This window comes from Halichoeres trimaculatus, unplaced genomic scaffold (assembly GCF_033239565.1).
Source record: "Halichoeres trimaculatus isolate MK-OKI-2021-1 unplaced genomic scaffold, fHalTri1.1 fHalTri1_scaffold_14, whole genome shotgun sequence".
In the NCBI taxonomy this organism is placed as follows: Eukaryota; Metazoa; Chordata; class Actinopteri; order Labriformes; family Labridae; genus Halichoeres; species Halichoeres trimaculatus.
The window spans coordinates 2,599,306-2,626,753 of record NW_027437192.1 but is presented as its reverse complement, the minus strand read 5'-3'; the positions used below and the strand labels follow the sequence as shown (position 1 = coordinate 2,626,753).

At 38.9% G+C, this 27,448-nt stretch overlaps 3 protein-coding genes across 3 annotated transcripts; all 3 read left to right on the top strand.

Moving 5' to 3' along the window:
* The first annotated feature begins 5,730 nt into the window (after positions 1-5,730).
* Positions 5,731-12,065, top strand: LOC141803045 (uncharacterized). Its single transcript, XM_074686913.1, has 6 exons — positions 5,731-6,640; positions 8,895-9,222; positions 9,439-9,630; positions 9,933-10,183; positions 11,170-11,349; positions 11,433-12,065. Exons 1-6 carry the CDS (start codon positions 5,846-5,848, stop codon positions 11,643-11,645), a joined length of 1,959 nt encoding a protein of 652 aa, XP_074543014.1. The 5' UTR covers positions 5,731-5,845; the 3' UTR covers positions 11,646-12,065.
* A 2,704-nt stretch (positions 12,066-14,769) lies between these two features.
* LOC141803050 (C-type lectin domain family 6 member A-like) lies at positions 14,770-22,799 on the top strand. Its single transcript, XM_074686921.1, has 7 exons — positions 14,770-14,879; positions 17,121-17,258; positions 18,853-18,942; positions 19,817-19,981; positions 21,815-21,966; positions 22,331-22,455; positions 22,616-22,799. Exons 2-7 carry the CDS (start codon positions 17,204-17,206, stop codon positions 22,764-22,766), a joined length of 738 nt encoding a protein of 245 aa, XP_074543022.1. The 5' UTR covers positions 14,770-14,879; positions 17,121-17,203; the 3' UTR covers positions 22,767-22,799.
* A 1,451-nt stretch (positions 22,800-24,250) lies between these two features.
* On the top strand, positions 24,251-25,822 carry LOC141803051 (cytochrome c oxidase subunit 6B1-like). The gene is made up of 4 exons (XM_074686922.1): positions 24,251-24,334; positions 24,988-25,113; positions 25,443-25,543; positions 25,665-25,822. The coding sequence occupies exons 2-4, from the start codon at positions 25,008-25,010 to the stop codon at positions 25,716-25,718; spliced, it is 261 nt and encodes an 86-aa protein (XP_074543023.1). The 5' UTR covers positions 24,251-24,334; positions 24,988-25,007; the 3' UTR covers positions 25,719-25,822.
* The last annotated feature ends 1,626 nt before the right edge of the window (positions 25,823-27,448 follow it).

Here is a 27,448-nt window from a genome sequence, read left to right as displayed (position 1 = left end):
TTGACAATTAAAAAAAATCAACAAATTTATCAAGGTTAAAAACCACCACCATCTTGTTTAAACTAAGCTTTTTTTATTAATTGTAAATAATAAATAAAATATAAGAAAAGAATATTTATCAAAAAAATATCATATATATAAATATATAGAGAGATTTAGATATATTTACATAATGATTATTTTTATACTTACAATTATATTTTTATTATATTAATAATAATAAATACAGAACTAAAGAAAACAAACTTGACAATAAAACAAAAAATCAACAAATTTATTTAGGTTAAAAACCATTAACAGACACAAGGAGATTTAATATCAGAAAAAAAAAGAAAAGAAAAAGATAAAATATTAGAATATTTAAAAATGAATACTAAATATTTAAGTCTGTGATACTTCCTGAGAGAAAATAAAAACAGCTTTTGAGGATTCAAACATGCTCAGGAAAACCTCAGAGATAAAAATGTTACTCCACCAATCTTGTGGGAGCTCTTACAGAAAAGGTCAAAGGTCACGTTTGGTCCTCAGCCCTGATTTTGGGATGACAACCAGAACCTTAACCTGAGAACCTTAAGTTACAACCCGGCACGTATGGACTGAGGAGATCAGAACTGTACTCTGGAGCAAGTCCAGCTTTGAAAGTCAATTAAAAATCAGTTTGAAGGATCCGGTGCTGAGTCGCATTTAGACAGACATGACTCGGCTCTTTGCAGAGCTCAGCGTCCAGTCCAAGCACCTGACAGGAAGGGAACGGGGGGCTGACTCGTGTTGCGTGAGACAAGGAGGTCAGTTCAGGGCACTTCTTGGAAAACTGGAAGGTGGAGCTTGGTTAAGCTGGAGGAGGACACAGGGTGGGCTGCAGATCCCCCTGAGCAGGGATAAGTGACCGGGGCGGGGGGCTTGGAGAAGCTAAACATGCACATGTACTGACAGGCATGGTGCTGTTGTGTATTTTGTGATAAAAAAAAATCATCTTTGTGCTAGATCCTCACGATAAAACATGATGCATCCACTTTGGAAGAGTGTGAATGTAGATATTTGTGTGTTTTTCCTCATAAAGATCACCCACATCGCGCACACGTTCCCCTCCTGCAGAGATACATGTGACAACAATGACTCGGCTCGGAGGGTGTGGGGCTGAGTTCCTCTGGCAGAGCAGGAACCCTGCAGCCAAGCCCTCGTTAAATAGCATTAAATCCAATCAATCCTATTAGTCTGTCACCCTTTAGTGGAGGACGAGAGGCGCAGAGACGTGTCGTGCTCTGTTTGGTCTACACTTAGAAAAAAATACAGAAGATAAAAGTCTCAGATCCACTCATGTGTGACACCTTTAAGAATCACAACACTCGTCAGGCTGCAGTTTTTGGAGCTTTGTAGAAAGAAAGAAAAATATCTGGGAGAAAAATCTGAGTTTTAATTACAGATAATGAAAATTTTAATGTGGTTTCCCGTTGATATCCACTTCTCTTCTTCTCATCCAGAATAAAATTCTCTTAAAGAGACACTGACTCTTCGTCCTTCTCAACATGAAGTCATGCTCATGTGTGACGCCACGTGCTGGAGCGCAGTATCATGTCTTAAATCTCTGCTAATGTTGTCTTTAAGTATCAGACAGTGGGGCTCACTGACAGATTAAAGCCCTTTGCTGTTGGCAGCGTGCACACATCTTCATGCCTCGTCATACTTTGCTGATGCTGGAAAAAAAAAAAACAGTGTTGATACACTTTGAGGAATTTCAATTCAGCCATGACGATCAGAATAATGCTAAGGGCCTGTTTCCACTGAGAGCTTTTCTGTGCAGGCATAAAAATGCACTAAGATTCAGCAGTTCAGTTTGTTTTGTCATAACCCACAATGCTCTGAGTTGAAAAGAGTTTTGTAACATCCCCGTATTCAAAGATGTCACTGCAACCCCGAGCTTAAAATTCAAAGGGGCGGTGCTTACGGGACTCAAGGCCTGAGCTGCTACACAAGGACAAAATCCTTTCCACTTTTGTTTTCTGTATTTATAAAATTCAAAACAAAACGTACTGACCAGGGAAGTAGAAGTGCCGTGAAACAACTTTAGTGTCTTTAGTGTGCGCACCGACAGTGTACGAAAAGCAGTTAGTGGACACAGGCCCTGATTCTGGAGGTGTCTCCAATAGATCATCCTGTGTTATTTCTACCCGACCACCATAAATTATATGATCTAGGGATGGGCATTTCTAGCAAAAGAACAGTTCGATATTCGCTTCTAACTATTTAGAAATAATTGAAAGATCATGCCGATCAGCGCTGCACTTCCCGCTGCATACCCTGCTCTCACGTGGTGGTGCATAGCTGCTGACGACTTGTAATATGCTGATGCCGCAGTCAAGTTAAATACAAAAAGGAGGAGTGTCATCTCTCCTTGTGGCCCAGTTGTTGAAAGACGCGTGCAGAAGGAGCCAAAACGTGCATTTGAGTTCTTGTTGCCCCTGCCCTTCAAAAAGTCTGTTTACGCCCCTGGTGTCGAGTAGTTTGTGGGACAACTTATGTCTTATGTTCCGTAGACTGGGTTTCAAATCGCACACTAATCAGCAAGTCAAGAAATTTTAAGATATTAAGTTACTGAGTTATTTTAAACCTTACCACCATGCTTTAAGATGCAGGTGTAACACTGTGAGGCGCTGTGTTTAAAGTTACAAACACTACAAATAACATTTCTCCACATTTAGCTCTAAAACATCACTTCTGGTGCAGATTTAAAGAAATATTTGTGAAATATATTTGTCAGATATTATATATAAGTGTTGAATGTTTCTATCTAAATGCTAAATGATGTATCAAAATGTTAAATATTATAAATGAATGTCCTGATTCTTATTATTTAGCTAGGTTTCTAAACATTTAGTTTTTATTTTAAATATTTTGCAGAGACTAAATATTTATCTAAAATTTCTAAAATTTGCTTAGAATTCTAATACTTAAGGAAAGTTTTTTAAATCATAAGCATTGATTTCTAAATATTTGCTAAGAAATCTTAATATTAAGTCAAGTTTTTTAGATTTTTAGCAATTTTTCTAAATACTGATCAAGGATTTCTAAAAATTAAGTCAAGATTTCTAATCTAAAACAAAGTTTTCTAAATCTTTGGCAAACATTTCTAAATATTTAGCAATAATTCAAGATTTTATGATCTTTACGAAAGTTTTCTAAATACTGATCAAAGATTTCTAATTATTTACTCAAGTTTCCCTAAATCTTAAACATACATTTCTAAGTATTGTCCCAGATTTTGAGATATGAAGTCAAGATTTCTAAATATTTGCAAAATTTTCTAAATATTTATTCAATAATTCCAATCTAAAACAAAGTTTTCTAAATCTTTGGCAAAGATTTCTAAATATTGGCGAGGAATTCTAAATATTTAGTTAAGATTTTAGATCTTTAGCAAAGTTTTTTAAATACTGATCAAAGATTTCTTTATATTTAGTCAAGATTTCTAAAGCTTAAGCAAAATTTTCTTTTTTTTTTTCAGATTTTGAGATATGAAGTCAAGATTGCTAAATAATTGTAAAGATTTCTTAATATTTAGTCAACATTTTAAATCTTAAGCAAAGTTTTCTACATATTGATAAAAGATTTCTCAATATTAAGTGAACTTATCTCATCTTAAGCAATGATTTCTAGATATTGGCTAAGATTTCTAAATATGTAGTTAAGATTTTTCGATTTTTGACAAAGTTTTCTTAATCTTGATCAAAGATTACAAAATAATTAGCATAGAATATTAATATCTAACAAAGATTTCTAAATCTTGAGCAAATATTTCTAAATATTTTCCCAGATTTCGAGATATAAAGTCAACATTTCCAAATCTTGAGGTACGATTTCTTAATATTTAGCTAATATGCAAATTCAAATTCCACCAGAAGTACCAAAATAAAAGTTTGAGGAAGCGATCCAGCCAAGTGGGATTGTGAGAAAGTCAAACACAGTCGGCTAAATCAGCTGTTAAAAAATTCAACGTACCAAGTGTTGTGATGGCACTATTAAAGATCTTGAATTAAATTGAATTAAATCAATAAACTATTATAAATTATTATCATTTCTTCCAGGGGCAATAATAATATGGCAGTCTAATGAATACGCTGGTTTAAAAAGAGAGAAACAATGACGCAAAATAAGCAGTTAAATAACCAAATCTAATCAATGAGCACAACCCACATGTTCATCAAAAGATGTCACATGACGTGCAGTGGCGTAGACTGTTTGCACTTCATGGGAGGTTGTTTGATTTGGTGATAGGCTACAGAGATAAGGAGCTTAGAGGGAAAACATCCTGTGTCCTGAAATGTCTTCCTTTTGGCACCACGTCCTGCTCTCTGGCTGACCCAGCGAGTATATAGGCTGAGGGAAAAACCTTCTGCTGTGACACAAATTTAAAAACATTTAGGCGTTTCCACAGCGTTTTTCACAAAGTTGTTCACAAATTAACCTCATCATAAATAAACGATGGTGATGTGGAATTATGGATGAAACGGTGAAGCTTCTACGCCCACATTTTGATACATTTATATCTGTTTATCTGCTCTATATAGCCAGAACACCTACACAAATCAGACAGGAAAATACAATTACCTTTAGGATGTGACATTTTGACGCTATACGAACCAATTTCCCAGAGAGAATCTGTCAGGCTGTGACGTGAAGGTGGGCAAAGCTACTCAGCATGTGCTAAATATTTCTCTCACTGCGAGTTAGGGTATTTATTACAATTAATTATATAAATAAACTCTTGTCAAAGTTTACCCTCTCTTACAAAAGCGTCTGACTCTGTGTCTGTGCTCGCCTGGTCTCTAAACGGACAATAACCGCGCTGTCCGAGGGTGGATGAGCGCTGGATTTACAAGGCCCCGGTGTGGCAGTCTGGGCTCCTCTGGCCCACCTGTGTTTAAAATGAAAACCACCTTTCATTAGACGCGTTCCTGTAGCTGTAGCTTCGGGGGCAGTTTAATTGGCTGTTATTTCATTACTCCACAGCCTGCTGAAGTCTTCACGACCCCCTCAGGCCTCCCCCTGAGCTCTTTCTACCTGTCTGCCAGCGTCACTGAACCTGCGCCACAGTCTGCTGGCTTAGCGCTGACAGGAAATGCTGATTTCCTTTGGGAGTAATTAGATAATTTGGGATTAATTGTTTATAGGGTCATATTCACTCACACCTTTGTATTTACATTTTCTGATAAGTCCGACAGCTGAAGGCCGAGCGAATCTCAATGAACATTAATGTGTTTTTTGTCCACTCCTTTGACTCAAGGTTGACATATCTTGGGAATACACATTGACAAGCTGAATTACACTCATAAAAACACTTCCTTATCTCCTGGTCTCTTTATATTATAACTAACCTGAATTGTTTTCCTGACATCCTGTTTTTCTCTCTGTTCAAAGGTAAGAACACCCTGGGATCAGATTGTTAGAAGCCAAAGATAAAGGGATTACTCTTGGCTGTTGAACACAGGAGGTCGACGGTGCCAAGAAGGATCATCTGGCTGGTTGAGGCCTAACACTTCTCCCTGGAGACAACAGAAGGAACAATCGAGATACAGCTCTTTTAACTCGCCATGGAGCCAAGAAAGCTTCAGTGATACCACAGGATTGTCTTTGAGACGAGTTTGGCAGCAGCTTTTGGATTTTATCCCGTTTTTCTTCTCAGAGGGATTCATGCCATTCTGGAGATATTATCTTTATTGGTGATATGTTTTATCCCGACACCTTTCAGTGCAGTGCATATGAACTCCATTCATGGTGTTCGTGGCAGCAGAGCTAAGGCCTGGGAGGACCGTCACTCGTCAAGGAACAACTTGGACCCTGGCCAAACATGGCCAGAGACGTCAGTCCTCTGGGCCTCGTGCCTTCCTCAGCAAGGCATCAGCAATGGGTTGGAGCCTCTCTAGGATCTGTCTTTCCACTACGCTCTTTAATTTTCTACTACTTCCTGTCATGTGCGGCTGCAACAGCTGGCATGGATCATGACTATGGCATTAGCCCCAAGTTTGTTTGCACTCCTATCCCCCCAGAGGCAGACCCCAGCTGCTACTCCCCTCCCAGCGTGCCCCATGGTCCCAGCAGTAATGGTCACAGTAATGACCACAGTGGGACCAGCCGGCGAGGCGTCATGTCCGACGAAGCCAAAGCCACCATCTTGCATCTGCGCGAGAGTCTTGTAAGGCAAAAGGAGACCATTCTCGATCAGAGAGAAACCATCAGGGAGCTGACTGCCAAGCTCACTCTGTGTGAGGGCTTTGGTGGTCATCACTCCGGTCACCACGATAACCACCACGACAACCATCACGATAATCATCACGATAATCATCACGACAACCACCACGACAATCACCGGGATAACCATCACGATAACCATCACGACTCGCACCACGACACACACCATGACAACCACCACGATGACCACCACGGGCATCACAGCAGCCACCATGGGCCGTCGTCTTCACACCACGGGCCGTTTCACAGCAACGACCACCACTACTCCCACGGCAGTCACAGATCTGACAGCCACCACAGGAAGGGCTCGTCGTACGGGAAACACAGCTCCTTCTCTCCAGAGCAGACGGGCAAAACATTACAGACGCTGAAAGAGAGGCTGGAAAATCTTCAGGTGGGATGATGGCATCATATCTCTAAGTTGCTGCAACAAACTTATGTATCAGGCACTCTTTGGGGTTAGCAGTTTAGCTAACAAGCTAGCTAGATGAAGAATGGTTCAAGCAAGATTTTCACCAAGACAACTCTGAGTTCTTGTCTAGTTCAAGACAAACCATTTTGATGTTGATGATAAATAAATTTTTTTTAGAGCTTGGGGACAAGTTTGTTGACAGGTTTTTTTCTCATTGCAACTTCTGATGTTGTAACGCTTTGTAATGTTTCTGCAATGTCAGGCTGAGTAGTCCGCTGTGAGGCGGAAGCCTATCAAGGGTTTGACTTAATTAGGGTCATATCCTGCGTCACTACAGGTCATGAGCTCAGCTACCACAACAACGGGCAGTGACGTTAGCTGCCAATGTTCTGTTGTGCTGATCTGTATGGTATTGTTTGTATTCTCGCCACTTAAATTGAGAGTACTCCCATGATCATATTCTCTTTATGATTCATCGACCCTGCTGGACTACATTATTCAAAGGGAGTTGCTAAAGTTAATTAGCTCTCACGTATCTTAAACAATCTCCTGTTGAACACGAATAGCTGGTTCAAAGCTATTCCTGTCATTGTCCTAATTGATTGACGATAGACTTAAAATCGGAAACCATTCGTGCAAGAAAGTCAAGAGGCTCTGAACCAGGGGTCCTGATTTTTGAAGTTTAGACCTTTTAACTCCTGAAGGTGTTATTGCTGCCCTCCTTGTCCTGCAGTCTCTTCACGTGTGTGATGATTGTGTTGTCACATTATGAGACTAAAACCCCGCTGCCCTCTGGTCTGTGAAAGCCCCAGGGTTGCTTGGGTGGTCAGAAAGCCCAGTCAAGGTGTTCCCAGAAATCCCATTCAATCCCTTTCAAAGATGTGAGACAAATCAGAAGCCGTCCATCACTCCTTCCTCTAACAGGATGTCTGCATCGACAGCTTCTGGCCACGCGCCGAAGAGCACTAGCCAGCCTCGCCTTCAATTAGCCTAATCTCCTCTGACGAGGCTATTAATCGTGGCGTGTGCTGGCAAGGAACAAGGCCGGATTTGCTGGTGAGGAAAGGGAGCAAGAGAGAAGGGAGGAGGACTTTTAGGGAGGGGAACAAATATTTCATAACAACTCCTCATGTCCTCTGTAATTCTTCTGTAATCACTATGTAACAGCAAAAACCTTCTGACTCTTACTTCATACCTTGATTTGGTAATTTCCTTTAAACTCGGATTAGGTCGGAGAGTTCTTCAAGTGTGACATTGACCTTGAGAAGTTGTAGTTAACAAAACAATCCCTTCTCATGGTCCAGCTTCTACTTTTACTGTATCAAACTACTCTATTGCTGTCCTGGCATAAAATGGACGCAATGCGGCTCAACTTTTAATAAGTTAAACCAAAAGTTTTATTGGTCGGCATCCCCAGTGTGTTTCTTTCGAAAGATCTTTACAATTGGGCTTCATAGGCTTGGGGTTTCGAAATTGCCCCCCCACGATAAAAGCCAGTGCCCCAGCCAAAAAAAAGTCTGTCTCTACTACAACATACTCAGGGGGATGTTTATTTGTATATTTCCTACATCTTTCGCCGTTTGGTGCCGTCTTTTTCCGCTGTCAACACCACAGAGACAGTCTGCTTTTGCAGTTGAAAATGTAAACAGTGTTCTTCATTAAAATGTATCAAATTGAGTTTGGGATCAGAGGCCATATGAAAATAAACATTCTTACATGACGATTAATTCCCACATGTCACTTTGTTTTTGTTTCTAAGTTGCGCTAAACAAAATGTAAATTCCACCTTTTGATGGTTGAACACTTGATGAATTGGAGCTGTCGTGATCAGGTTAACCGTGACATTTTGAAGTGTGATTAATAGTAAAACCAGTTAATCCTGATATCCCTACTTGGCTCTGGGTACAGTTCTGTTTACCTTCGCTGTAACATCCGGCTAATGATGCTTCCTAGTCTGCTCTTCTCAGTGGTAACTGGGAGTAATCATCTGGAGGCAGTTGGACCAGGAATGTTTGGTATTTATGATTCAAGATTGTGAGTCTCCAAAGAGGTCCATAGTGGTACAATGGTTATATTAGACCGAGATACCTGAGAATTACTTGGATAAAAGGTGGATAATGTCAAATCACACCTTGAAATTAGGCAGATGTCTAGTGTGCGGCCTTCCTAATTTCAAGGAGGTTTATTTTATGATTTCTTAAATTCTGAGTTGTCTCCTGTGTTTCCCCGACTGTAGGCCAGAAACTCGTCCAGCTCCTACTCCAGCTCCCTGAGGGAACTCCTCCAGAGGAAGATCACTGCACTAGAGGAGCAGCTGCACAGCTACTACAGAGATCACCACGAGTACGACCACCATAATGACCACCATGATGACCACCATGACGACCATCATGGGAACCACCACGATGACCACCACGACGATCACCATGGCAGCGGCCACCACGATGATCACCATGATGATCATCACGGCAGTGGTCATCGTGACAACCACCATGATGACCACCATCGGACAGGTCACTATGACAACCATCATCGCACAGATCACTACGACGACCACCACAACAACCATCGCACCAGCCACCACGGCAGCAGCAGGAACAGCCACCGAAGCAGTAACAACCGGCACTACGACCACCACTACGACTGGCACCACAGCAGGCATAACAGTCACTACGGCAACCACCGCAGCACCCACCACAATGACCATCATGATGACCATCATGACGACCATCATGACGACCACCACGGCTACCACGATGACCACTACGGCAGCAATCACCACGATGATCACCATGACGGTCACCACGGACATTACGATGACCACCACTATGACCACCATGACGATTACCACGACCACCATGATGATCATCATCCGCGGCGTCTCCAGTACTCCAGCAAAGAGACAAGTTTGCAAGGCCACAGCAAGCTGGAGACGGTTCTCAGCCAGCTTCACCACAACCACGGCGAACACGGTATGAACACACAGCTTTAAAAAGAGAGAAATGGAGTTTATCCTCATATACTCCGGTGTCAGGAGAGTTTACCTACCTGCTCACTTTATCATAACCTACAAGGTAGATTAAGATATAACATGGGCAACAAATGCAAAACAGTTGATTATGTGAAGAAACTGCCCAAATCATTTACCTGGTCTTGGTTTATCATCAAGACCTGGTCACCTTCATTGACTAGGTTACTCCCCCAGAGAACAAAAACAACAGCTTGTAGAAAGACCTACAAATAAACAATCAATATCTACACTGTCGTTCTCCAGGAAACCCAAAGAAACTCAAGAGTCCCAACGCTTTCCTGCTGGACTTTCCCATGAGGACCAACTACATGTACGCCCGGATGAAGCGGTCTGTGATCAACGAGATCTTTGCTCTGACCATCTGCCTGTGGATGAAGGCAGGAGCAGGACCCGGCCTTGGTACCCCAATATCCTACGCCGTACCTGGACAAGCCAATGAGCTGGTGCTCATCGAGTGGGGCAGCAACCCAATGGAGCTGCTGATCAATGACAAGGTGAGCAAAAGAAACTCTGATATTTGAGGATTGACTCTAGGAAATGCTGATGGCTTTAGTTGAAAAGCTTTATACAGAAATGTAGAATAGCAATGCCAAGTAAATTCCAACAAACTTCATTGCTGGAGTTGTGTATACCCCTCAAGATCTTAGGGAGAGGGAACTTATCATCCAGCAAAGGGAGGTTTCTCTGCCCTCAAAGGGGCCAACTGACCCAAGGTACAACCCTGTGAGAATCAGTGACACCTTTCCCGTAAGATACAGAAAGTCCATCACACTATGGCGTTCAATAATGTAAGAATTAGACGGTTTTATTCTACATTCAGGCTTTAAAGGTAGAAATCTTAGGTTGACCTCTGACTGACCTCTAACATAAACCAGGACATCTGTTTTGAAGATAACCGCCCGGTCACTGTGACCAACTTTTGATGACTTTGAAACGTACTCTGGTTCATACTGTACTAATTGTTCAATTAGTGTATTAGACAGCTAATCTCCTGTTCTCTGAAAGCCTGATTCTCCAGACGTAAGACAGGAAAACTAATGTTTCAATGCCCCAGTACTGTGTGCTCAACAACAGATCAACAAAGTAATTAATCTGATTATCTTAATTGATTAGCCTAAATGTCTGTAGTAGTGACTTCAACAGGAGGTAGAGTCTGACGTGGCTCTTTTGTTCTAGTTGCACACTTGGCAGCCGTGTTACGGATCAGTGACGTGGTGAAAAACAAAGTCAGGATGCAGATTTGTTGCACTCTTTAATTACTTTTTTATCTTTACGAGGGGGAACAGAGCGTTAAATATTTTCCTGCATTTTAAGCATTTTAAAGCTGTAGCCACATAGATGTCTGTCAGTAAAATCAGTTTCCAAATTGTATCAGGGAAGGAAAAGTAAACAGAGTTTGAACTTTTCTCTCGATGGACAGTTTAATTATGTCATTCGAGGTTTTTTGAACTTGTGTCCATCTCTCTGCTGATGTGTTTAGGCGGTGACATTGCCGATAACCATGACAGACGGGAAGTGGCATCATGTGTGTGTGACGTGGTCCACACGTGAAGGCGTCTGGGAGGCCTACCAGGATGGGGTGAAAAAGGGCTCAGGGCAAAACCTGTCAGCCTGGCACTCCGTCAAACCAGGAGGGACCTTTATTCTGGGCCAGGAGCAGGTAGGGCTCAGAGGTCCAGTGAGCATGCTCAGTGTGTGTTTATGTCAAAGCATAACTTTTTAATCCTGGCTTTGTTTTCATAGGATACGATGGGAGGCCGCTTTGATGTCACTCAGTCCTTCATGGGAGAGCTATCCGACTTCCAGTTCTGGTCCAGAGTCCTAACAGCTGACGAGATCCACGGCCAAGCGACCTGTGGAGCTCACCTCACAGGTGACGTCATGTCCTGGTCTGAGGAAGCAGTGGAACTCCACGGAGGACTCGCAGAGTTCCCCTTTGACCCCTGCCACTTATGACTGAAGCCTCACAGTTTAACTCACACCGGGGCAGATTTTTAGTCATGGATAAGAGGTGAGGTAGAAATCTGTCGTGCATGCTTCACATCGTTCTGCACAGTTTAATTAAAGCAGCCGGCCACAGGCACAGCCAGAGCAAGGACTTATTTCGCTTTTCGATCTCTCTGCCTGCTCCTGAGTTTTTTTCTTTTGCTCCGCCGGTCTCTGCAAAGCAATTTTGAAAGCTCCGAAGAGCACCGAGCTTTGGATTTAACGGCTGCGTGGTCAGGACCGCGGCTGCTCTGAGAGCCAACACATCTAATAGGATTTCATTTCATCAGAACAGGTCCAAAGGTTGCTTGTTGCTGACAACTCGCCTGGACGGGTTTGTGTAGTTTGGTGTGAGCGCGACATGAAGTTTACAGATGAGGACAGAAAGAGGACACATGAAACCACCTGGAGACCTGATGAATCATGTTTGTGATAAGCTGGAAACATCTGATGACTGTTTGTAGAGACAAACTGCAGGACTTTTTCTTACGGTGCAGTTTTGGATGTAAATTTTGCACGTTCTGATTTTGGCAAACTGTTTTGTACCGTTTAGTATTTCATATTGAAAACTCTACAACAGCACGTTTTGCAGAGGAACGGTGTGATCTGCATGGATCTTACATTACGTAAGATGAACTTCAAATCCCCCCCTCCCTCAGAGGTCAAACAGCAGCTAAAGAAAAGCAGCAGGGCTCAATGTCAAACATGACACGTCACATGACACACCTGACTGCATCATACAGAGCTAACTGTCCCTCAGCATGTCACTCTGCACCTGCTGGCTTACAGCGGGATTTACTTCTGAACAACTGATCTGATCCTGCCTATTTCCGGCAGGCTCTCACCACATGACAGAGTTAGACACACACACACATAAGTGAGCGCACACACACACTTGCACAGGCTCAGATAAAAGGTGAGGTTTTCTGTTGGTAGATGCACCTTCATGTTTTTATAAGAGAAGAGGTTTTTGTACCTGTAAATCTTATTATCTTTCTATGTATAAAAGGAATTTATTTCCCACGTTGTATATAAATAAGTACATAGCACTTTTTGAGCCACTTTTATTGTTGTTGTTTTTTTTTGGTTTCACTTTTCGGGACTGAACCGCTGATCTTATTTTGTCCAAGTCAAACTCATCCTGTTGCCATCAGGACCAATCAGAGCTCCTCTTTCTTCACTAGCAGGCCAAAGCACATCTCTCATTTATCCCTCCTTTGTTTCTGACGTAGACTTCAGTTCATTTCATCTTCTATTACTACAGAAAAGTGTAATCGTGCGGTGAATGTTGACATACAACCTTATGCTCTAAGACTTGCTTATCCTCGCCTTGTGTACATTCATGTTAGTCTTTTTTTAATGTGTAATCTGGGCTGTAAATATTTTAAAATGTAACACGGTGTTAAGTCCACAGTCCCTCCTGTGTGTGTAAGCCAAAACTACCAATGTAAAACTTGAAACAGGCACTATAAAGCTGTCAAATATTTGTAACTGTCAAGATTTTGAATAAAAATATTTAAAATATTTTATGATTTCAAAAAGATGTCAAACTCGTGTCTTTGAACTAACTGAATGGTACAATATCGAGCTGAGTGTCCCTATCTGGGATAGTTTGAAAAAGTCTCCCTTCAAGATATATTTGAAATGCTACTTCCTAGCTTCTTTGTAGCTTCCAGACTGTGTCAAGTAAATTGATTTACGGCACGTCCAGGTCTCCATAACAACACCACACCGGCTGACGGAGTTTAGTAGTTAGAAGAGAAATCCTGGTTTTTCTCTGTGATTAATTTTGTAGTGATGGTAGACACTGGAGCCTTACTTTGAAAAGTAATCTGATTACTGAATACTCCTTAAAAAAATAACTTTAAAGGTATAGTTCAGTTTTTTTGAAGTGGGGTTGTATGAGCTCTATGTGCCCACTAAGGACATTAGATACAGTAGAAAGTTGTCTCCTCTCCCTCAGTAAGACACAGACTGTAATCGATGGTGACGAGGAAATAGACGCTAACAGGGACAGACGGTACCAAATTCAAAGGCTATTTTCTCTGCCTACAAGAACTAAAATCAAAAAGTAATACCACAGTTTAAGAGTACGATACATAAAATATTTTTTAAGTACATTAAGTCTTCGGAAATATAAACATTTATCCGGACCTAACTAACTGGTCATGTATCCTTCCGCGCAGCGCTAGTGCGCTCCGTCCCCCCTCCTCCTTTCAGCTGTAGGGAATGTAAACAAGCTATGCTTTGGGCGCCAGTTGTAGCCTCGTGTAAGTTTGATCAAGTATCGTGATTCTTTTGTTTGTACTCTAAGGATTGTGAGGCAGTGTAGGAAATTCAAAATGAGTGACTATGACAGCGACGATGAAGTTCCATTCACTTTGGAACCAAAAGGATACCTGTATGAACCGGAGCACACAGAAGAAGAGCTGCTACAGATGGAGACTGAAAGGAATACAGAGGAAACATCTCTTTTAAAGACACATTTTTATAGATGCGCTTTTATCTGAGATTTTAGCTGAGCGTGTTTTAATCGTCAAAATGCTGCTTTTACTTTATTTTTATTTTATTTTTAAGTGACAGTATCATGGGCAGTATTTTAATCCTTTTAGATTTTTTAATTGTTTCAATCCTTAATGCTTTTATTTTTACAGATGTTTTCCTTTCTTTTATTGGTGATGGTTTTTAGTCTTTTTTATATTTTAATATTTTTCCTCACATTTCTCTTTTACCTCTCGTTCACTTCTTCTCTCCTATTTCTTTTTACTGGTTGCTTTTATTATGTAAAGCACTTTGTAACTTTTTTTTGAAAAGTGCTATATAAATAAAGTTTATTATTATTATGATTATTTTTGGTGCACTACAGCACTGTTCAGTTCAATTTTAGATTTATATGATTTTCTTTTTAAACGCTTTGTTTAAGTCTATTTTGGTTTTATCAGTTTCAGTTTTTGTTAAAGATTTAGTCTGTTAATCCTGTATTTTTAATAGAATAAGCAAAAATAAATGTTGCTAATTCTTAGTACCCTGCTCGGGGCACCCCAGTCTAAAAAGTCTGGGCACACCCCTGCTTCCCACCGGGTGCATCGTTGTAGCCTACGTTATGTTGCTCTGCTCCTGAACGGATGGATTTATGCTAAACAGAGGGTTCATCTCATGGAAAAGAGGGAGATACAGTGAAGACAGGACTCACCTTTCCGCCAGGTAAAAGTCAAACAACTTCTGAAGTGTTTATGTCTGCAGTGCGCTGATCTCTCTCTGATTGATCCTAAAAGTTTCAGTAAAAGATATTAAGCAAACCGCCAGCACAACGTGAACAACAAAACGTAAAACTGCTGCCAGCTGCGCTACGTATGAACGGCTACTAAACTACTGTACGAACTGACAGTTAGCTTGTTGTCGCGTTAGCCTACCGTTACCTTAGCACCGGGCTGCTAGCAGCGCTACAATTAGCCGGCTACTGACGTACGGTACAAGCTAACGACAGCGCTACGTCACTGTACTGATAAATACCTTACCTTGTCGCGTTGTATCCGGTAAAAAGTTGACTTGAGTGTAGAAAATTGGTTCCAAAACAAACACACCCCTTGCTAACAATAATTTACCACAATTTACCACCCATCTACCAGGGGCGTATTTAGCCGTTTGGGGGCCAAACCACCACCCAGTCAATGGGGCCCTCCATGTCCTTGTAACTCATCTTCCTCAGAGCTAGACTGGCCTTCCCTGGGTCCACTGTCTCTTTCCCAGAGTCAAGGCATGAGACAGTGCTAATCTTGTACATGCTAACTTAACACAACTAAATGCATTTCCTCAAGTTCTGTACTTTAGTTTGATTTAGAAAAAAGTGAATCCATCATTTAGTCCACTTTGTCCTGGATTTGAAATCTTTTATGGTCCATTGACAGCTTATTTGTCCCACAGTGGGGAATTTACAGAGTAACAGGAACAAACAAGAAAGAATGAAGTGAAAAACATTACAATAGGTTAATATTGAAAAAAATAATTTAGTAAAGAAAAAATATGTAAATATCAAACACAACATAAAACTGGAAAAAAAAATCTACTGAAAGAGGTGATATTTACAGTTAGCATACTTTTTGGTACTATTTTTTAAAGTTAATGTATTTTTATTTGACCCCCTGTCCAGTGAGATATCTTTCCAAAAAAGAGATTTTGTACAATAGTGTTTATCACCAACTCAAAAAGTTTGATTTTGAGATAATTATTCTATTTCCTGGGCTAGATAAAGTCCTTAAAATCCTAAAAGTCTGATATGTTTATCTCAGATCTCAGAGCAACATTGGTTTTATTTCTAACTTGGTTGAAAATAAGAAAAAAAAAGGGGGAAAAAAAGTGTTTTTTACCACTTTCTTCCTGAATCAAATTTTCAGATGTGTTGTAACATGGAATAGCCCATTGAATAAGAAGGGAGGGGGAGGACCCAAAACCATCATTACAGATTAAGCCTTTTGATGGATTTTGAAGCATGAGAAGTAAGATTTAGAAAAAAGAAATGCTTTCATTTGAAGAGAACTTTATAAATCAGTTTTTAAGAGATGCTTTGGGGGCCCCTGGGAATCTTGGGGCCCCAGGCAACTGCCTGTGTTTGCCTAATTGTAGCTACACCCCTGCCATCTATTGTAGTGATTGAACTGTTAGGGACACCTGTTTGAATGCTTGTTAACCTAGAGACTTTGAACGTGGCATGGTTTTTGGACTAAGTATTTCACAAACCGCTGGTCTAGTGGGATTTTAACCCACAACCATTTCTAGGGTTTACAGAGAATGGTCCTAAAAAGAGGGAATATCCAGTGAGCAGCAGTTTTCTGGGACTAAATGCGTTGTAGACGCCACAAGACTATTTCTAGCGCTACATCACGTCCAAGTACAGGAAACTAAGGCTATAGTCCACACAATACCGTCACTGCTTTCCTACTTCCATACATCCTTTACGTTAGCATTGCAGTTAACCAATACATCCACCAGGGGGGGCAGCCCAGAGTCAAAAGCATTGACTGGATAAAACATGGACAAAACATCCGCAACGTCACCCATCTGTTCCTGAAACCGTGAAACGAAGCTAATCCGCGGACGCAGCCACATTTGCTATGACGCCGGCTGTGAGTTTTTCTTTGAGCAGCTACAGGGCGCCTGGCAGTCATGTGACCTGAATTGTGCCTCTGATGGGCAGATAGTGAAATCAGCGTTTTAGACCCAAGCCGCTTTTTGAACAAGGTGTAAATATGCTTTTTAATGCTTGTTTCAGCTGTTGTCCAACGTTTAGGAAATGCCTGTGTTGAGAGAAACCGCAGCGTGTTTGCTTATCAGACTCAGGTCTGCTTTGCATGCAGCAGCAGTAGAGCTGATATTTTCCTGTTTGGTACACTTTACCACTTCACCAAGCAGAGAAACTCATGGCTGAGTCTCTGTCCCTGCTTAAAGGACCAGCCCGCGGAATTTTAATGATGTTTTCAGTTTTTAATGACTGAAACAAAGTCTTTACACCTGTTGGGAGCTATGCAACTATGGGAGTGAACAATGGCTCAGCTCTGTTGGAGGAGGAACCATCTGCAGATAAGAGTAATTTCTTTTGTTTTCCAGCCTCTGATGAACATTAATGAAAAAATCGTCCTTTCTTTCCAAAATCATTATCACAACACTGCAAATTAAAAGCTCTTCTCTCTGAAAAGAGATCGGGGTGTTAAGTGGATTTTTGGAGTGCTTGTGATTCCAGTGTTTTTTATTCATCACTTTGTCAAATCATTGGTTTCTGCACAGAGAGGGTGAAGTAGGTTTAAACAGAAAACTGTTCAGTGGAGTCATTATTACACAACTTCACGCTCTAATTAATGAGCTTCTCTCAGCTGGAATGACACGATGATAGAAAAACTGCCACTTAACCTGAGGTCCAACAGGCAGTTTCATCTTTGTTTGCTGAAACTAGATTGTTTGCTGTTTGTCAGAATTAACTTTGTCTTCCCAGAGACGATCTGGAGGTTTCTCAGAGTTTTCTGCAGACCTCGTTGTGTGAGTGTGGCTCGCATCTCAGCATCAGCACTTCAGCAAATAAAACTGAAACTATCAGCGTGCTTTGATAGAGTCGGAGGTGAGTGAGAAATCAATCTCATCACGCATGCTGTGAACCCGCATGGTGACATCACATTACAACTAAACACTCACAAAATATGTAGATGTTCACCCATAACAGGAGTCTGCAAACTTAACTTTCATAGGAGCTGTTTTGCCTCAGCTCACCTGGATTAGAGTCATTGCAGAGCTACAAAATCAACTTTATCTTGACAATAAAGGTCATGAAGGGTCTAAAATTCAACAAATAGTTAAACCAAGTGAATGATTTTCTAATCTGAAAGCTTTTTTTAATTAATACATTGTACATGTGATGTCTAAGTTCTTCTTTCTGAAAATAAGCAAAAAAAATTCAGAAAAAATTTGGTCAAGAAAAAAATTGTATTTAAAAATTTTTTCATGTTTTCAAAGATTTTAAAATTGTAATAAATTTGCAAACTTAAAAAGAATGTGCAGTAATTAAAAAAAATAGTTTTAGAATTTTTTGTATTTTATTTTTTAAAAATCCAAATATTTCAAAATATTAAAATAAAAATATTCAAATATAACAAAAACTTATAATTCCAAAAATCTCAAACAAAAAAAAAATAAATCAAAACATGCAAAAGAACCCAAAAGATTTAAATTTTGAAAATTTGCAAAAAATAATTAAAAAATAATTTTGGGGGAAAAAATGCAAGCTTAAAAAAAATGAAAATTCAGTTTGTAAAAGTTTAATGAACTCTGGAAATAAAAAATTCGCAAAAATTGCAATTTTTAAAAATGTAACCACAACATTTTCAGAAATTTCCAAAATAGTGAAATTTAATAAATTTGCCATTTTAGAAAAATGTATTTTCAGAAATTTGCAGAAAAAAATAAATACAATTTAAAAAATGCAAAGAAATAGTGCAAAAATAATTTGCAAAAAAATTAAACTTGAAATACTGAAAAAATATCCATTGTTTTTATTCATAAATTTGCACAACTTTCAATTTTTTAGAAGTAAAGAAAAATAACAAAAATTACAATGTGACAAATGCAGTTCAGTTGCTTGTTTTCTTTAGTGAAACTTGTTGTTGTTGTTGTTCTTGTTGTTGTCTCACAGGCTGTGTGACTCAGTACAGACAGCTGGCTCATTACTTCTCTCTGCTCTGCTTCCTCCTCATCATCGTCACTCTGCTGCTGACTCTCTGCCGTGAGTACTTCAGGGTTCTTTGACTCCTACTTTAGTCTCCTGGATGGAAACAGGTTCATGTTCTTTCATAAACCTTTTGTTGACATGATGAAGGATTTTTGCAGAGGGGTCTCGTGAATGAAAGACTTAAAGCTCTCCTCAGCATCAAGTCACAATTTCAAAGTTTACTTCATAAAAAAAGATGTGGTTTTGTTTGTTATATGTTACACATGTATGATGAGAAATGACTCAGAGAATTTTGAACCAGCATGACTCTTAAGTGAACTTTTATTTTGGTGGTGGACGTTAAGGCGCAGTTTGCTCTGGACTATTTGCAGCGACTGATTAAATCCAGATTTGGTTCTCGTTTCAGTATCTGGGGCAGGATAAAGGTGTTTGACTGAGTTAAATTAAACTACAGTGTGTGTGTGTGTTTATGTGTGTGTGTGTTGGCTCTAATGATAGACCATGTGAAGCAGGGCTTCACTGTGACTCACTGACGGGTTTCTAACAATGAGAGGAGCTGAATGATACTGAAGTCTTTACCCGTATGATTTACATCCTGCTCTTTCTCTGAGAGGGATTCTGTGTGTGGGGGTACTTTTGACAAATTTTACCTCAGCAGCCTTGACTTGATGTTTTCCCTCCACAATACTCTGTGTTTTTTCCACCTGGTGTCAGAGATCAACTGACATCACTCCTGTCATGGTTTCTTTTCGCCTGCACGTCTTCATTCAGAGGTTTGCAGAGCAGACTGACTCTCCTCCTCAATGGTCTCCTGTTTTTTTGTTTTTTCTTTGTTTTCTCCCCGTCACATCCTTTATCATCCCGTATCCATGGAAACATCTGATGGGACACTGTGTGTGTGTGATTCTCTGTGTGTTTGATACCACAGTGGTTCAGCTCACCTGGGTTTTCCAGGATCAGTCGTCCCTGCAGGAAACTAAACTCAGAGATCTGACCGTCAAACTGGAGAAGCTCAACCAGTCGTACCGCCTCCTGTTTGACCACTACCCTGCTCTGAACCAGTACTGCCCAGTCCACAACATATCCACAGGGGGTAAGGCTGTGTGCACGGAGGATCCAGTAAAACCAGTTTAGTCACTCTGCTGGTTGAACACGAGGGATTATTTGCAAAAACTGTTTGACCGAGCTGATCTGATTTGCATACAGATGTGCAGAAGGTCATTTCCAGTCAGTCAGAGTACAGAGGAGTGTTATTCAGGGACATGTGTGTGTGTGTGTGTGTGTGTGTGTTGCAGGTGGTAGAGATATATTTTAATGAAACACACTGTGAGAAATTAATTTCTCTGCAGAAAATGAGATTCACTAATCCTGGGCTTAGAAATGAAATGCACGCTGAATAAATAAACGGCTCCAGCACATTTAGTCCTGAAATGTGAAGATAAATTAAGTCAATAAAAATAATAAAAATTATTATAAATAAAATAAATAATGGCTAAATAAACCCACACAAAAAGTATCTGTGGATTACCTTAAAACTTCAGCTGTGAGCAGATTAGCTTTCTGTTAATCCTCAGGGGAAACTGAAAGTCTAAACCTAAGGATGGCAGATCAAGTCCTGAATAGTTAAGACATCATGAATACAAAATAAAATACAGAAAGACAAAAAGAGCATGTAGGTGTCACAGAAAAAGAATAGAAGACATTTATTTGGGAAAAAAAGTAATGTTTTGTTTTCTGGCCTTCTCATAATAAAAAATATATGACTGTACCCTGTAACTTATTAATGCCACACTGAGAAGGTGAGGAGAAGTGTCAAAGAGCAGGCATACATATCCCAGAAGTCTTTGGGATCAGCCAGTCTCCTCCAACACCATGAAAAAAAAAAAACACCATAGAGCTGCTCATCATTACTACACTGATGATTTTAAAGAAACATTTTGTCATTCAAGGTCAGTCCAAGGACTGACACTGTCAGGCAGATACCCAGTGAGGAGTGATTGTATGTTTAATCAGACATTCAACGGTCAACCAATCAGAACACAGCATGACCAGAGATAAAGATCAGTGATGAACGAACAAATCAGTGGATCATTGGAGAGAGGTATAACTGGCTGGATGATAAATCAATAGATTGGTGAATTAATGGATGGATGGATGGATGGATGGATGGATGGATGGATGGATGGATGATGAACTGGTAAATTGGCAGACAGACGGATGGCTGTATGGATGGATGTAACAAAAAAAGGATGGATGGATGGATAAATGGATGGATGGTACAATACAGGGATGGATGATGGATGGATGGATGGATGGATCCATCCAACTATCTTTTGTACCATCCATTTATCCATCCATCCATTTATCAATTCATCCATCCATCCATGGATGAATGGATGGATGATGAATTGAAGGATAAATGGATGATGGAAAGACTGGTTAATTGGCAGATGGATGGATGGATGGATGGATGGATGGATGGATGGATGGATGATGGTTTGACAAAAATTTGGATTGATGGTCGAAAATATAATGGATATATAATCCCATTAATCTATGGATGGGTAGATAGATAGATAGATAGATAGATAGATAGATAGATAGATAGATAGATAGATAGATAGATAGATAGATAGATAGATAGATAGATAGATAAATAGATAGATAGATAGATAGATAGATAGATAGATAGATAGATAGATAGATAGATAGAAACAGTTGAAAGTTGTGACCTGAAAATGAATTTCTGGATGAGCTTCTGATTTTCTGTGAATTTATGCACATTTTATGCACAGAGAATCTGAAATGAATAAAAACAGTTTGAAAAAGTCTATTTTTGTTTTTTCCCATTAAACAAGTAATTCTTAAAACAGAAAACCCAGCACATTTCAGTACAAATAATAACAACTTTTATCCTGTTATCCAGAGAGGGCATGCACACCGTGTCCGTCCGGCTGGATGCCTCAGGGCCAGAAATGTTTCCTCTTCAGTCGGGACAGAGCTGACTGGATCAGCAGCCAGTACCGCTGCATGACACTGGGGGGCGCTGTGGCTATCGTCAGGACTGAGGAGGAGCAGGTACATACATCATGTGTCGTTAAATGCCATTTCAGAGCAAATGCTTTGAAACAAACCTGTGACGTCTCTAAATCTCTGAGTATGTCTGTGTCCAGGAGCCTCAGTGAGAAGTTTTTTCATCCACAAACATTTGCTGTCCCTGAAATTTCAGCTGTGACACACACACTCACACACCTTCAGATAGAGGAGTTAAGAATAGATTTAAAGCCTGGATGAAATATGGAGCCGTCTGCAGGAGCGGCGGCTGCTCGAGGTCGCCTGAGGTTTTGTCTTTCACAGAGTGTGTCCCTGATGTTGCTCCCTGTAAACGTGTCAGGAGGGTTAACACCTGGTAAATTACTCACCTGTCACACACGTCTCTCAGGTGTTTCTGTGGAAAGAGGCCCAGAGACTCAGCCAGGGGGACTCGTACTGGCTGGGTCTGAGAAACGGTGGAGGTGATGGGGGCTGGGAGTGGGCTGATGGATCCCAGCTGGAGAAGGGGCCACAGTGAGTAATGGGGTCCAGGATGAGGGTTAGACCAGGACCAAAAAGGCCTCCTGAGGTTAAAGAGAGGCCTGTTCCAGGATTAAAGATGCTCCAATGTGGAAACTAAAACTCTTTGGATGCTTTTACCCTATCCTATCTCTGTAACTTTGTATCTCTGCAGGTTTTGGGCACGTGAGCCCGATGACGCAGACCACAGGACGCTGTGTGGTCGTCTCACCCCTGGAGACAACTACAGGATGGGCTGGTTTATCTCCAGATGCTCCAGCCAGATGAAGAGGATCTGTGAGAGGAGACAGGCTGGTCTGCAGTGAGAGGAGAGGAGAAGACTTTATATGTATTGACTGTGTGATTGTAATAACAATAAATGGCATTAATGCAGGTTTTCAGCTTCTCCACTTTTTATTTGATTCACTTTTTTATTGCTTTTGTTAATTTTGATAATTATGCTGCTTTTAACCACCATATCTTGACTTGTAATCTCACAGAAATAAAGCTTATTTTCCTGATTAAACCAAAAAAATTTCTGGTGATCAAAAAAATCTAATCAGAAAAAGAAGCTTTGAACGCCACCTTCTGGCTAATGGTAGTATTGAACCTACCGATTAAATTTTTACATTCCCAGAAAATTATTTCAGAAAAAAAAAATACTTATTTTCCCAAGATAATGAGATAAATTTCATTATCTTGAGGAACAACAACAACAAAAAGTTTTTTTAGTTAATGAGAAATAAAAAGTTGAGCTCTTGAGAAAAACTCTAAAATAGAGAGAAAAAGCAAAATATAAAATGTATTTAATCTTGACCTTTGGGGGCTTCTGTTAAGTCAAGGAAATTTGCTAAACACTTCTGCATTATTCAACTTATTTGCAGGAGTATCTCTATTTTTTTCTTTATAAATCATAAATGTTCAATCTATAGACCTAATTAAGTATTTCTCAGCCTTTCTGTCAGATGTTTGTGTTTCTTTGTTCGTATAAAGCTTTGTTACCTCCATAAAAATACAAATATACTGTTAAAAAAGTTAAGGCCAACTGATTTAAACACAGTTTTATTGATTTTTTCATGTCAGTGATTTCATTTGCATTTTCCTAAACCTCATTGTTTATTATTTTAAGTTTCTCTGCTGATTTTTAAGACAAGAACCCAGTGTCTAACTGCTAAATTTGTTGGGAAAGACATTTTTATTATCATCATTATTATTGTTGTTGTTGTTGTTGTTGTTGTTGTTGTTGTTGTTGTTGTTGTTACTATTGTTATTATTATCATTGTTGTTATTATTATTATTATTATTATTATTATTATTATTATTATTATTATCATTATTATTGTTATTATTATTATTATTATTATTATTATTATTATTATTATTATTATTATTATTTTCACAATTTATAAGAAAAGACAGCCCTAAAGTGATTGAAACTGCTGAGAGTTTCAGGCTTCAAAACATCAAGAAAAAAATAAAATAATACTCATCATATCAATGATATCCTGGCCTGTCCAAATATAAACATAAGTTTTTAATTTTTTTATTATTATTATTATTATTATCATTTTTTGATAGAGTACATTTGACATCCCAAAATAAAGTAACGTCAGCCTTGACAGTATTTTTTTTTTTCAAAAAAATGTTTTTGTTTTATGTTTAACACTTCAATATTATCAAAATTCAAATATTAGACAGAAACTTTTTTAAGTAATATAAACCGTTTTTTTCCATTACTTTTCAATCTGATGTTGTACTTCCTTAGTTTGTCCAGCAGATGGGGGTGCTGCGTTTCCAAACAGTCTGCTGCGTTACGTCTGTTTTTCCCAACATGCACTGCGAGTGAGCTGCCCTTAAAAGACGCTGAGATTATAGAGGAATAAATCTGCGAAAGGTAAACCGTTTGTCCTAATATTTCACGATTTTATTCACCCATGTTGGTCGAAAGAAATGTTTTTGAATTTATTTATCGGTTGAATTTTATTTCAGCTCGGCTGAGCGGTTTGAAGCATCTTTAAATCCTCTGTGAAGGTCCTTGGCACCTGCTGAAGCTTAACGTTAACGTGTTTATCTCTTTATATTTACCCAAGTAAACGGGTTTAAACGTCGTTATTTACATTAAATAGTATTTTTAAATGTCTTTTCTACTATTATAAATCACTGCTACTCGCCAGTGTTTAAATTAAACCAGTCTCATTTCACATCAGCGCTTATTTAGCCGCTGTGCGCACCGCGTAGCACCAAATCCCATTTAAGAAAGCGCTAATTCTTGATGTTACCTGTGTTTTTATTAAAATAATTTATTTGACAGCGCAGTTAAAGGGTTTTATTTACGCAATGGAGTCTTCTGGTTAATTCGGCTATAATCATTTTCATCCAGACGCGTTTTAACTGATGAAATGATGATGTTTATGAAGTGATGTACTTCCTGTTCCCCTCCATCACTGTGTTTTTAGGGATAAAACGCCCTCTATTGAAAGTCATTGCTTTCTGCCTGTCAGTGTGATCTCACTGTGCAGTTGCTCACCCCCTGTTGGTTTTCTGCAGATATAATCCAGCAGCTGAAGATGTCTGACACCATCGAGGAGAAGATCAAGAACTACAGGACGGCACCGTTTGATGCCCGCTTCCCCAACACCAACCAAACCCGCAACTGTTACCAGAACTATCTGGGTGAGGAAACATACCACAAAGATCCAGTTTTCACACTCTGAAGCTTCACATTTATTTTTATTATTTATGTGCACATTAACTTCTTCAAAAACAGATCCTGTGTCTCAAAACTGATAAAAATTAAAACTTACAAGGTTTAAAAATGTCTTAAATATAAAAACTAACAGGCTTGAAATTAAATGTTTTGATGTTAGTAGTTCTTGTAGTTATTTGAAGTCACATTTATATATTTATTTGTTCTTCGTTGTGAGGATTTGAGAGTTTCACTTGTCAGGGGTTACTGCTAAGTCTCGTCATTCTCTGTGTTTTGTTTTTTTTTAATTTGTTAGATTTCCACAGATGTAACAAAGCTCTGTCTGCTAAAGACCAGGACACGGCTCCCTGTGAGTGGTACCAGAGGGTCTACAAGAGCCTCTGCCCCATTAGCTGGGTGAGTTCTGTTAAACCGAATGAACAATCTGACATCTGCTTTTTTTAAATCACTATAAACAACTCCTTATCTACTGTATTGTGTGATTTCCCACCATTTTTTATTTTTTTGGCTTCTGCAGGTTCAGAAATGGGACGAGCAGCTAGACACTGGAAGTTTCCCTGGAAAGATCTGAACCATGACCACCCTCTCCACCGTCCTCCTCTAAATAACACAATGTGAAGCATCTGCTCTTTCTGTACAGAAGCACCTTAATAAAGGATAATATATTACTGTGAACCCTGGTGTTACTGCCTTGAATTATTCCTGATATTGATCCAGTAGTCAAATAGAGCCTGACATGAATCAGTCACACACCTGAAATGATCAGCGGGAGTTTTCTGAGTGGGTGGTGAAGTGTGCTGCTCGCCGTGAGAGAAGAACCAGCAGAGAGTAAAGGAACTTGAAAAATAGTTAATAAGCGATGTCTTAAAACATTTACCTGATAATTTGTACTCGATGGTCACGATAGAATTATTTCATACAAGTCATCAGCAACAACCCCCAAGATATTGAGTATATTCAATATTTCCCCCACCTCTACCTTTTTTTTCTCTTGTTATTATTTTTTTGTTTGTTTGAATTCTCGATTCGGCTCTGACATTAAATATAAAAGTTCAGTCTTTATTAATACAGCCATGTTAATAGTGACAGTTTAACAAGTTTCAAAATAATAAAGATAGATAGATAGATAGATAGATAGATAGATAGATAGATAGATAGATAGATAGATAGATAGATAGATAGATAGATATGAGTGATTTGGTAAGAAATTATACAAACATTTTATACTCAAACCTTTATATACTTTATATTATATATTATTTATACTAATATGTAAAGGTTAGTTTTTCTTTTTACTTTTTGCTGTTTGTTTTTAATTTTGGTTTTAAATGTTTTGTTTTTACTAATTTTTGTTTTTTAATGTTCCTTTGTTTCGTAAGTTGTTTGTTCTTAATGTTTTTTATAATAATCTATTTTTTGGTTTTCGATGTTCTTTTGTTTTGTTAGTTTTTTGTTTGTTTGTTTTAAATGTTCTTATTTAACTTAACTTTTGGTTTTTAAAGTTCTTTAAAATTGTTGGTTGCTTGTTTTTAATGTTTTTTTTTGTTGTTGTTTAATTTTTGTTTTTTTACTTTTCTTTTGTTTTGTTGTTAGTTTTGGTTTTTTTTAAGTTCTGGTTTTAAATGTTCTTTTTTTTACTTAATTTTTGGTTTTTAATGTTCTTTTGATTCGTTGGTTGTTTGGTTTTAATGTTGGTTTTTAATGTCCTTTTTTTTTTTTACATAATTTTTGTTTTAAATGTTATTTTGTTTAGTCGTGTGTTTTTTTTTTTTACTGATGGTTTTTAATGTTCTTCTTGTTTACCTAATTTTTGTTTTAAATGTTGTTTTGTTTTCTTGTTAGTTTTTTTAATTTTTGTTTTTTAATGTTATTTGGCTCTGTTGTTTGTTTGTTTTTTTAATTTAGTTTATAGTGGGGGTTTTTTGTTTAGGTTTTTTTTTTTTTTTCAATTTTTGGTATTAATGTTGCTTTGTTTTGTTGTTTGTTTTTTGCGTCGGTCTTGACGTTTTTGCCCTTTAGGATGAAGAGTGGGATTTGAGAAGCAAATTGACATCCTGATTTTTCAGTCATAAAAAAAGAAGAAAAAAACAGCAGCGTTCAATTCTTTTATTCTGAACATTTGTGTGCATTAGAAACAATCAAAAGAAACATTCAGCGGCTCATTTGGATCTTTTGACTGATTAAATGAAAAAAAAAAAAAGTTTTCTGAGCTGCTGAAAAACATTTGAACTTTTTCCTACTCCTTTACTTTATTGTCCTCATTTCATCCCCCATCACGAGCCAGGATGAGTCACAGTCAGC

What these genes read in the sequence shown, in the direction of transcription:
- LOC141803045 (XM_074686913.1), top strand. Translation starts at nt 5,846, where the DNA reads ATGGCCAGAGACGTCAGTCCTCTGGGCCTCGTGCCTTCCTCAGCAAGG. An exon ending in AGAGGCTGGAAAATCTTCAG is followed by an intron (nt 6,641 to 8,894) that starts GTGGGATGATGG and finishes CCCCGACTGTAG; the next exon opens with GCCAGAAACTCGTCCAGCTC. An exon ending in CTACGACGACCACCACAACA is followed by an intron (nt 9,223 to 9,438) that starts ACCATCGCACCA and finishes GCAGCAATCACC; the next exon opens with ACGATGATCACCATGACGGT.
- LOC141803050 (XM_074686921.1), top strand. Translation starts at nt 17,204, where the DNA reads ATGGGAGTGAACAATGGCTCAGCTCTGTTGGAGGAGGAACCATCTGCA. An exon ending in TCTGCTGCTGACTCTCTGCC is followed by an intron (nt 18,943 to 19,816) that starts GTGAGTACTTCA and finishes TTGATACCACAG; the next exon opens with TGGTTCAGCTCACCTGGGTT. An exon ending in CAGCTGGAGAAGGGGCCACA is followed by an intron (nt 22,456 to 22,615) that starts GTGAGTAATGGG and finishes GTATCTCTGCAG; the next exon opens with GTTTTGGGCACGTGAGCCCG.
- LOC141803051 (XM_074686922.1), top strand. Translation starts at nt 25,008, where the DNA reads ATGTCTGACACCATCGAGGAGAAGATCAAGAACTACAGGACGGCACCG. An exon ending in CTGTTACCAGAACTATCTGG is followed by an intron (nt 25,114 to 25,442) that starts GTGAGGAAACAT and finishes TTAATTTGTTAG; the next exon opens with ATTTCCACAGATGTAACAAA. An exon ending in GCCTCTGCCCCATTAGCTGG is followed by an intron (nt 25,544 to 25,664) that starts GTGAGTTCTGTT and finishes TGGCTTCTGCAG; the next exon opens with GTTCAGAAATGGGACGAGCA.